The 12,052-nt window shown below is 36.4% G+C and overlaps 1 protein-coding gene across 2 annotated transcripts; it reads right to left on the reverse strand.

The window, feature by feature from the left end:
* Nucleotides 1-1,044: 1,044 nt before the first annotated feature.
* Nucleotides 1,045-6,933, reverse strand: LOC105032445 (small ribosomal subunit biogenesis GTPase RsgA 1, mitochondrial). Of its 2 annotated transcripts, XR_829810.4 has the most exons (6): nucleotides 6,118-6,933; nucleotides 3,332-3,553; nucleotides 2,741-2,935; nucleotides 2,389-2,582; nucleotides 2,156-2,300; nucleotides 1,314-1,453 (listed from the first exon to the last, which is right to left on the reverse strand). XR_829810.4 is itself a non-coding variant. In XM_010906898.4 (5 exons), exons 1-5 carry the CDS (start codon nucleotides 6,799-6,801, stop codon nucleotides 1,285-1,287), a joined length of 1,464 nt encoding a protein of 487 aa, XP_010905200.1. In that variant the 5' UTR covers nucleotides 6,802-6,932; the 3' UTR covers nucleotides 1,045-1,284. The 2 variants fall into 2 exon arrangements, 1 of the variants encoding a protein (XP_010905200.1); XM_010906898.4 differs by lacking the exon at nucleotides 2,156-2,300 and having other exon boundaries at nucleotides 1,045-1,453; nucleotides 6,118-6,932.
* Nucleotides 6,934-12,052: the final 5,119 nt, after the last annotated feature.

Genomic DNA, 12,052 nt, shown 5'->3' on the forward strand with positions numbered 1-12,052 from the left:
ATTTAACATGTACCATGCACTTGAAAAGCTTTCTTAAATAATATTTTTATTAACATGTACCATGCACTTAAAAGTTTTTAGAATTTAAAAGGTCCCGATTTCTTTAATCTCTCCAGTTATAAAGAACAAAAGGATGGATAGCTTTTGAGATCCTATCGAAATACCTCAAGCCCACCAATCTAAGAGTATATAAGCACCATAAGAATTTTTAACCATCCGATATGGGACTATTATTCCTCAACTGGAGTTTGCCAAGCAGGCCTCTTCATCTATTGATTGCATTGACTGTTTTTTCTCATATAATTAATCTAGGAATGGATTATGTACGTCCAAGGCTGCAGCATCTCGCTGTTTCTTGTAATTGAACAAGTCTTGGGCACCAACGTTGTTTCCTATTTACAGTAGGTGTTCCGTTCAATGTGGGACATATGAGAAATGACAACTAGCCCTGCATCCAGATGTCTATTGCACATTTGAGATGCATTTAATTTGTTTGGTGCAATCCAAGTCAAATGTAACCCTCAACTTACAGCCTGTAACGGTTTAATTTCACGGTGATGGGCCTGATGGCCCTACACGAGCAGAAACTTCGTCGGGTACTGAAGTTAAACCTTTTAGACTACCGATATCCAGTCCACAATAAGTTGCTGCTCATCCTAATTCAATTAATAGACCGATAAAAATGATTTCATCAAATAGTCTGAGAGTCATGTTAAACAACGCTGTGGAGCACCCGCCACCAAGTAACTTAGTTTAGCTTGCCCCAAAAAAATGGTCACAAGGTCTCTGCTCAGCGGTCACCGAGCAGAGGAGCAACCTCGCAATTTGAGTTCGACATGGTAACGGTTTGAAACAAGGAAAGATTACGTGAGCCATTTATTCAGGTCGCCATTTTTCAGCGGAAGCTCAATCCAAATCATACTCCCCGAGTATTTGCCCTTAAAATCTCCTTGGCTGCTGGAAACCAATCAGAATGAGGGATTTCTCTCCAATCTGCAGCATTTTTATGGTTAAATAACCGACAAAGGTGAAAGAACTATATCAGAGAGTAAAATAAGCTAATTTCTGCCAAAATGCAAATTTTCCTCTATGCTGAGAAGGAAAGATACCGACATTTTTTTTCCAACTAATCCCCTAATTGTATACTGTAGCAAATTAGAATCTACAACAGAAAATTTACAGAAGAGCAGGTGCATAGACTTGAGTATTCACAGTGTCGCGTGATTTCTTTATTGCAGTAGGTGTGATGTTGGCTGTCAGGTAGAGATCATCCTTAAGCCAGCTTCACCTAGCACCTTCTTCAATATCTGCCCAGTAGCCCTCATCAAGATCATCAAGTTCATTAAGTTCATCCAGGATCGACTGATTCAGACGTTTCCGAGATACCCTTCGGTGCTTTTTAAGTTCAAGTCGTGGCTCTGCTTGTTTAGTGCCCAAGTCACCTACCTTGTACCTGCAAAAGTTGGCACAAACATAGTTTAATAATTTCTTGATTTAAATACTGACCTGCTACAATTTATAGCATACACTGACATATATTAGTTAGTAGAGCAGCCATTCCTTTTGATCAGCAGATCACTACTCCTGGAGGGGAGATGGTCCACCAGTAATGCTTCTAACAAAGTAGTCTTCAAATAACAAACTTTAGATGCAATAGTATCTTTCAATTAGTTTCACCAGTAATTACTGGCAAAAGTTTAACTGCTTTGGACTATAAAAATGATATGATGAATAATAACAGTTGACCTAGTATCTACGAGAGAATAATGATGCAGCAGATATTAAGCCCATTATTCAATCAAATATCTTATATTTAACTGATGAATGGGCAATAATCCAAGCACTCCAATGATTGATGACCACAAGCATTGTGTCTTCTTTATGTATTGCCTACAGTAATCAATTGCCACTAAGTCAATGAACATTGAATGAATAGAAGAGTCAACAATTTTCAAGACAAGTAATATTCAGGCAACTGACTATTTACAAGATAAACCAGATCAATGACATGGGACAATGGGATAAAAAAGCATCAATAGTCATTTGGCATGCAAATAACAACTAGGAAGGAAAATAAATTCAATTTCCATGAAGCATCATATACTTAAAAATGCAAGAGGAAACAAGCAAATATGTGCATTGTTGCCTCGCATACTCGTGGTTTCACCATGTTGGCAGATGTAGAATGCAGATGCCATGTATCTCCTACAAGATGGAAGCTAGGTCCCCTCTTAAACCAATATCCATAATGGTATTCCAACTTCATATCGTACCATCATAAGCAACAGCCAGAATGCAAACTGAAATGACAATAATACTAACCTAGTAAGTCATCTAATAGCCAATGCTCATCATGCTGAATCATACAGATTGCTGTTTGAAACTTACCTCACATCACCTTCTCTCTTTGTTCCAAATGTCCGTAGCTGAAACTCCTCTCTGATTTTGATCTCATCAAGCAATTGCAAATAATATGGATATCTTTCCCAGTCTCCTGTTACTACACATCCAGGTTCACCAAGGTGTAAGCAGTCCTTAAATGAACATTTCTCAGGTTCACTAGCTTTGAGCATCTGCCTGATCTGAAGGGATTAATGAATCACAAGAGAATTAGCCAACATGAAATCACTAACCAAATTCTGGAAAGGTCACAACATATAATTGAGGGACAAGGTTACATACCAAAAAAAAAAAGAAAAAAAACATAGAAGAATATGATATGTAATAGTAGAAATTAAACCTCTGGAAATGTCTCTGCAAGAGTTCTCTTTGTTACTTTGAGCAGACTAGGCTGGTTAAAACCAGGAGTATCAGCAAGTAAACCTCCAACAGATAGTGGAAGCAAAGAAACATGTCGGGTTGTGTGCTTTCCTCTGCCACTTTTTTTAGAGACAGTGCCCACTCGCTGCTCTCCAAGCCACTTGCCGCTTTCATACTGACAAGTTATAAAACAAGAATTTCATGTTCATAACAACAATCAAAGTTTAAGCAAATTAGGTTAAAGTATGCAAAGTTAATAACTATACTTCCCTTAACTGATAAATTTTTATGCCGAAATATAAAAAAGAAATAAGCATAGGAGAACAAATCCTATTGCCAAATTGATATGAGAATATCAGAACACAAGTAAAACAAAAATATTCATTACATAATTCTCATTCCCAGAACACAACACAATACTGTGAACAATTCATGAAACCTATGCGGTACATCATACAAGCAAGAACCATCTTTCAGAATTCTACAGAATGTTTAACCAACAATAAAATTTCAGAAATGAGACTATTTGCAGTAATAAAAGAGGAAAAGAAAAAAATTATAGTGTACATACATGCTCCAGAAGATTATTTATTTCTTCCTCATTAGAAATGCTTTGACTGCTTCTCAAGGAATTGATAAGACTGGACTTCCCAACACCACTTGGACCAACAATCACAGTTGTTTGTCCCTTTAAGATGTCTTCAAGAGCACCTAATCCAGATCTGCGCTCAACACTACAAAATAGTGGTTTGTAACCCCAGCTGTGAAGCCTTTCATTCCAAGAAGATATAGTCTGCAGTCACCACAAAATTGCAAAACTAACATATAGGATAGGAAAGATATATGATCTGAGAAAAACAATCTTCTTATATCTAAGTAGAAACATTTCTCATCCTAATCTTGTACGAAGGAATTCTACAAGAATAGGATCAAGGATGTGGAATCTAGATAGCAAAGATACAAGATCAATCCATCTACAAGGTTAGCATGTAATCCTCTATGATAAATAACTCTGCATCCTTCTTTTGTATAGGTGCTGCGGGCCAGGTGCAATTATATAGGACAAAAACCATGTTGATTTGTACATCATGTGATAGAGCGCAATTCAATTACATCCTAACATCCTTGTAAGACTTAATCAAGAAAAAACATAAGCTCCAATATTTGCAAGTTTTAAGATAGCTTTTTGACTCATTAATCATTTTCCTTCTCAACATAGTTAACAACTTTTAGGAAAACACCTCATGGAGATGCCTTTGTTTCCAAGAGATCCTAGTTCTATGAACTGTTCCTACAAAGGTATGTTGCGTTTGTGCTTCAGCTTCACATGCCTCAAACATCAAGCTATAGGCCATAAACCCATGCCTCTCAAACTAACGAGCTATTAGTAATGAGCTAATCAACTGTTAGTATGCAATACCTGAGGTGTAATCTGTACTTTGCATGCTTCATTGGTTGAAAAAATGCTTACATTTGTTGTGCTGCATGATAACATTGTGAAGGCACTCTTGCGGCAACTTCAAGCAAACAAGTAACCACCATGTAGAGATATAGAGACAAGGTAACAGGTGGGATGTGAATGACGATGGTTGCTTCCTAGGTTCAAATTCTGGAATTCTTCAACAAATCTGTTAGGTACTTGGCTCTTGTAAAGAACCATAAACAAACCTCTGTTATAGCAAAGATCTATTATGAGGGCTACATATTGCAGGCGACTCTAAAATTCCTGAGATAAGAAAATTCTAGTAAAATAAGCATTTAATTTCAAATATCTGGTATAAAGCCCTGGAGGGCTTAGAGGCTCCACAACAGTGCAAGCAAATTGATCCACTGATAAACTCAAAAAGTTCTGAGACAGAAACCCGTGAAGGCTTGAAAAGTGCATTTTAGGAAATCTTGGGTATCTAATTGCAAATAGTGGGTAAGGAGTTCCACCTCCTTTGGCGACAAAAGATGCAAAAACAAAGGAGTTAGCCACTAATGGCTCAAATGCAAAAGGTGATATGATAAGAGCCTATATTGCTCAGTGTATTCTGAAGCAAAAGCCCATAAGCTTGAATAACGAGACTTAATACAGAAACCTTGATAAAACCATGAAGACTATGACCAAATTAGGGTACATTACGGACACAAAGGTTGTACATCATTTGGTTGGCATCTCAGACAAGTTCCTAGAGTATATCCAGTGTTGATATCTTTGTAAGGATTGTCTTGGGATGTGGAGTGCATGCTAATGAACCAAACCTGGCTTTTTGTATCCCGAAAACCTGTTGATCCATGCATCACTTGTGGATGGATCATATAAGGTCCCCAGACTGATTTATATTCAATCTTATACTAAGTTTTGTCTTAAGTTGAGATGATGATTGATCCCTTGGAACTGGTGAGTGTATGATTCACATTAAAGTTATTTCATTCTAAACACATGCTACTTGAATCAGTCAAATAAGAACCACTAAAGGTAGGTTATATTTAAATGAAGTCAAGTACAGTCCCATGTATTAGTACTTAGAAGGATGTCAAAGGGGGTACACTATATATAAGTTTTAGATCAACAAATGTCTCAGGAGATAATTATGTGTTCCAATGGACGATCAAGTAAACTCCAGGGCTCAGATCAAACCTCTCCACCAGTGACATTTGCCTCTAGGAAAGCTCTATTTGGCAAGGCACTTGGGCTTAAAGGCACCACCCTTCCTCCCATCAGTCATGCTCGATCGTCTCTTTTTCTTTTTTCTTTTTTCTTAAAAACCCTTTTCTATGGATTTTGCATATCGATGATCAAGTTTGGCAGGATATGCCCCAGACCCTTTTCCAGCTCCTTTCATCGCCATTCATAGCGTAAGTACAGCAACCACACTCCATAAAAAAAGTAAGATTATCTTCCCTTTATTATCCAAATTTATTCTCCAAACCTTTACCATCTCCATAAATCCCTGTTCATTATCCACATAGATACAAATTTCCTTCTGCACTTTTCTGGTGTTATTTTTCCTGTAATTTCTGTTTATACTCTTCCAGTCATCAGGCCTCTACTCTTTCACCCCACTACTCTTTTCTTCATCCCTTTTGGTATAACATGATCATGTTAAGCTTGAAACTTCAGTTTATTGTAATCATGGACTTCTCTTGGTGAACTTCATGCATTCAATATGACTTCAAACCTCTCAAGGTTCTTTCTTGCAGAAAAGAAGCTATCATGCAGTGTCTAACTCACTTAACCTATAGCCAGTCAACGAATTTGTCCATCGTGCACCCAGGATAAATTCTTCTGTTTAAGTGCAGATAGGTGATGCAAGAGACTGATAATGACGCACCTCAAAAAAAGCAAGACAGAAGGCAAGATAACAATCAAACCTCTTCTCCGACGAGCTCCGACTTGTTCAGCACCAACGTAAGCGGGATCCCGGTGGATTCGGCCTCGACCAAAAACCTAGTCAGAGCGAACGGCTCCAGCTTCGGCTGGTCCATCGAGAACAGCACCAACAGATGATCCACATTAGCGACAGGAGGGTCCAAGACCTCGGTATTCCTCTTGAACACGTCCTCGATCATCCCCCTCCTATCGGTCCAATCAATGGAACCAACGAGAACCTTATCCCCGACTAAAACCCTCCTCTTGATCTTCTTCAGCAAAGCCCTAACGACGCAAAGCAACTCCCTCCCGATCCTCCAATCAGAGACGAGGAAGCCAGGGTTTTCCGGGGGCCCGCCGGCGGACTCCACAATGACCCGCATGAAATTGGCCTGGGCGGCGGCTACGAGGCCGATGGCCTGATTGGGAAGGAGCTTCCGGTAGTCGCCTGAGTCGAGACCGGGCGAGAGGGAGGCGGCGCCGGAGGGAAGGTCCTTGACAGCGTCCTTAGCCTTGAGGAGGTTCTTGTCGGGGGCGGGCTTGCGGGGGTCCTCGCGGGCGGAGAGGGAAACGGAGAGGGCGCGGAAGGGGAGGAAGCGGCGGAGGAGGTGCCCGGTGGCGTGCGACGGGAGAATGGAGGGGAAGGGGCGGGGGCGGAGGAGGGCGGCGGAGGAGAAGGGCGGCATCGGAGGCGAGCTAGGGTTTGGGTTGTGAGGTCGCCGGAGGGGGGTGGAGGAAGAGACAGTGGAGAGAGTAGCGGTTACGAAACGGGGAACGGATGGTCGGTCACACTCGCACCTGGAAGTAGTGAAACAGGTGATATATTTGTTTACATGGTGGATGTCCGGGTATTAGGATAATTCCTTTGTTAAGCTTTGAGCCAGACACTAATAAGGCTGAAATAGGTTCGGATACGGGGTGGTGAACGGATCGGATCGATTATAAATAAATCGGATCATAAATGGATGGAATCAAAAAAAATAGTTAATTTAAATTTAATTTTTTATTAAATAAATTAAAAATTTGAATTTAAATTCAATCAATTTATTAAATAGATAATTCGATTCAATTTATTTAATTTATTTATTAAATAGATCAAATTAAGTTAAATGGATTAAACATGTTAAACGGATTAAACATGTTAAACGGATTAAACGAGTCAAATTAAATGGATCAGAAACAGATTAAACAGATTTTAAACAAGTTAAACGGATCTTAAATGGATTAAACAGGTTAAACAGATCGGATTAAATGGATCAGAAATAGATTAAACAAATTAAATAGATTATTTGACTCAACCCAATCTAAATATTAAACGGGTTAGACAGATCAGATATCTAAAACTTATATCCGATCCACTTATTAAACGAATTAAATGGATCGATCCGTTTATGACCTGAATCCGTTTAGTCTAAACCCAATTCTGTTTATGATGGATCGAATACGGATCGGATTGACGGATCGAATCATATTTTACCGGTCCTATTCGGATGCTGATGGAATATCAACATATTTATATTCATATTTATTTTATTTAATAAATATAAATATAGATAAAGATATTATTTAAATATAAAAATTTATATTAATATTTATTTTAAATAGATTCGTATATAATTTGAATATTAAATATATAGATATAATTTAGATAATTAAATTTTATAATTATAGAATTAAAAATACTATTAGATAAATAATAAATCAAGTTAATATCATATTTATATAATTATATATTTTTTAAAAAAAATTAATAAATATTATATAAAATTATATAGGGATATATATAGATTCGGATAGATTGGATAGTTATTAATTTATATCTATATTTATTTTTTTTATATAGATATGAATATAGGTACTAATATTAGTTGGATCTTTAAATTTTTATTCTATATGTAGATTGATTTGAATAAAAAGTTAAATTTAAATGAATAATATTTATATTATTTTTATTTTTAATAAAAAAAAAAAAAAAAAAGAGCAAAATATGGGACTAAGAAACTCACCCGAAGAAGTCTTTTCTTATCGAAGATCCTTGGAGTTATGTGCGTCCCACTATAGACTATGTACGAAAAATATTTTATTGGGGTGCTAGTTGCCTGTGTCATTTTGTAATTTGCCGTGTGTGTAGCCTTGGTTAGGATGTATTACTGGCCGAAGCTTTCTTCGTAAAAAACCTACCTTTCTTATGTATAAAATATCCCGAATGGAAGGTCACTCGCCTCCTTGTCAAACATTTCCAGAAAAAAATTATTTATATCAGCTATAAAAATAATTGGAACGCAGCTTTACTCGGGAATGAAACATGAAGATTTTTATAATTGGGAGATGGATAGCAGTCTCCAGGCTCCCATATCGCTCGGCTTTCTTGAACCAAGATCGCGATTATGTTTCCTACCGCTATCCCTCCACCATTAGTCCCAAGGACTCATTGTCAAGTTCCATAACCTGCTTTCGAGTATCTTTTTATGTTTCTAAAGCCCTCTATTTTTTTTAGCGAAAAAAAAAAAAGCCCTCTACTTTTTGCTTCTCCTCCATCCTTATTTTGAAGATGGTTTGATGTTCAAACATATTTAGACAATCTTCAGTAAGTAGTCAGCTCCATATTTCCATAAGTTCTATTTCAATTTTCTACTCATTATATATTTCATATTTAGTTAATAGTTAATCATGAAGGATATTCTTGATGGTATCATAATATTATGAACCGCTTGTTTCTGATAGTTAAAAAAGTTGTACTAATCATATCAAAATTATCATGCATATATATTTTTATAATTAATTAATAATTGATATATTTATTATATCATGATGATGTCCTGGTTCATTCAAGTTAACAAGATAGCTGAACCACCCATAATCATTTTTCATTCAATTGGAGGTCTGGTTTTTAAAACATTGCTAATAAAAACATAGATAGCATTACCACTCATTAAATGTTTCTTATAGGATACATTTATTTTTAGTTACATTTATTTATTAAATATAAAAGATGATTAAATGGCTGAAAACAATTGTCATTAATTATTTTTGTATTTCTGTTAGTTAAGGGTTTCTCTTTACATTAGAAGTGGGCATTTTTGACATTTCTCTTGATACGACTAGAATTAAATTTTATTTATTTTTAAAAGAATTATCGTTTGATTTTTTAAATCCATTGTAGGGTAGGTATGCCAAGGGGCCAACTAGTTTGTTATGATTAGAGTAAAAGGAAAAAAAAACAAGAAGAAAAAAAAAAGTTAGGTCAGGGATTCTTTGTTAATTATCATCAATCCCCACCTCTCCAAGTAGCCCGACTAGAATTACTCTATAAGATAATAATTTTGGTACTATTTGGCTAAATTTTTAGAGTACCATAAAGTACTTTCTGATTCTCAGAAAGTACTTTGGAGTGATACAGTGATGTTTGATAAAAATATCGAAAAATTATTTTAATTTTATCAAATGCTAAAAAAGTCTACTTCAAGAAAGCTGTATTTTGAAGCTTTCCCCAAAAATACTTTCTGACTAATGTTGGGAAGCTGTTTTATTTTTTTCAAAGCACTTTATCAATATGGTTACCAAACAGTAAATAGCTTTTTATAAAAGCTCTACTTCTAAAAGTTTTACTTCTCAAAAATTTTACTTTTAAAAACTTCAAAAGCTCTACTACCAACAACAATCCCAAACAAAATTTATGTCACTGGAGGAGACTGATAGCTTAGTTATAGAAAGTGGCTTTCATCCATTCGTGTCCATCTCTACCATATATATTATGATTCACATAAGTATAAGTGCACTTGTCTCTTGATTACAATATTAAATAAAAATTATAAACAAAACAAACTCAACCATAAGCATATCTTATCCTCGCCTCAATCTTCTTACTTTAACAACACCCCCTTCCTTTTCCAATGATAATTCAAGCGAGAACCTGCCGAATCTGATCGCCTTCTCTGATCATGAAATTACCTTCTGATTACAAAAAAGTCCGCTGCTTGGTCCATTTCATGGTAACAACTGCTCTTGAAGCAAAGCCTACTAATGAATACTATACGTTTGGTTGGTTCACTGGAGCTAAAGTGCCTTAACCGATCAAGGCCGGCTCTGGGGCTGGTCGAACTGGACGACCGCCTTAGGCCCCAAATCCTGCATTGATCTTCCAATAAGATGCAAGAATGACTTTCTACAATATTATAAGGAAAAAAATAATTAAATATGCTAATGATGGGTTTTATATGCTACTTAACGAATATATCTATAAGAAATTATTGCACGTAGATTAATTTTTCAATAATAATAAATATTTAAAATATATTAATTTTTAATAGAGAAGATTTTATTTTTTTATTTGATCTCAGGTCTAAAAAATGTCAAGGACTGATCCTGTAATCGATTTAACCTTATACCTTGTACTAGGATTGATTTGGATTGGATTGGTCTCAGAATTTATTGTCGCAATACAAAGTACATCCATCTAGATTAAAACTAATAATATTGTTATGTGAATTTGGGTTAGCTATTGGGCTAAATTGGATTGCTCGAGCGAACTGAACCATGAAACATCAAAGCAGGTTAAAAATTTTCCAAGTCAAACTCAACCTAAAGGACATGTAGCTAGTTTCCATTGTAGTAGTCTTATTTGCATGTCTATATCTTATACCATAAATACTACGCGATAAAATTGCATTTAGAGCGCAGTATTGCCATTTCATTCTTCCAACGACTTCATAGAATCCAGTAAACTAGAGGTCAAAATGAGACTGGCTTTCCTTTTTAAAGCAATCCAGAAAATTGTGACATGCACGTGCTATATGTAGTCTAATACAATATGAAGTTTTATACGATAGTGTGATGCCTTAATTAACAATTCATAACTCTAGTTGATTTTACCATTTATTTCCTTTAGTAATTCAGCCGAACAGATTGCCGGGCTAGAATATTAAATACTATGCATTGGTGTATATACTATGTATTGCCTCCTTCACCTCCGATAAGCGCCTATGGTCGAGCTCCATGGCCTTGACATTGTCTCTGGAATGGCAGCGGTGCAAAGAAGAAGAAAAGGACTGGAAAGAGAAAACCTGAAGTCCCTAACCTCAATGGGTTGATGCCCTATGGCCCCACTATTTCTTTCGCCTCCAGCAAGCCTTTGTGGTTGAGCTCTAGCCTCCATGGCCTTGGCAATGTCTCCGGAACAGTGGCAGTATAAAGAAAAAGAAAGGAGAGAAAGAAAAAACCCTAAATCCCTAACCACAATGGGGACCTGCGTATTGCCATAGAGGGATGGGTGTGGGACTGGGGGAATTGGAAAAAAGGTGTGCCAAGTGGAAGAGCCCGTTACTCAATTTATTTAAAATTTTAAATAGCCTAATTAATAATATATTAGTTAATCTAATCCAACTCAAAAATTATATAAGTTAAACCGGTTAGAAGCCTAAAATTTGTACCCGACTTAAATAATAAATAGGTTAAATGGGTCGATCAGTTCACAATCTGAATCTATTTAGCTCAAATCCAAACATATTTACGACAGATCAAACATAAGTTGGGTTGGTGGATCAAATCATATTTTACCACCCCTAAATATAGAAGCTTTATCTTGATCCCCTCTTCAGGGAGTGTGTTAAGTGGGGGGTCGCATGACAAGCGTCGACCTTTTTGTATTTAAAGTCCCCAATGTCAACCTTCCGGCCTCTCCTACATTAGAGGTTAAGTGGTTCTATCCCAGAATGTCCATTTTTACTCTTTCTTTGCCTCTACTAGTTAGAGTCAATTTTTTTTGCCGAACTGCATAACCACCTTGCTCCTACTAACAGCACTAACATCCATTCTATCATCAGCAGAAATGCTTGGCAACTTATAGGTACTACCTACAATTGTTCGATCAACATTATTCACCTTTTCATCTTTTATGTTTCTAGATGAGAGAGCAAAAAGCCTTTGATTGTGTTGAGG

This window comes from Elaeis guineensis, chromosome 1 (assembly GCF_000442705.2).
Source record: "Elaeis guineensis isolate ETL-2024a chromosome 1, EG11, whole genome shotgun sequence".
Taxonomy (NCBI): Eukaryota; Viridiplantae; Streptophyta; class Magnoliopsida; order Arecales; family Arecaceae; genus Elaeis; species Elaeis guineensis.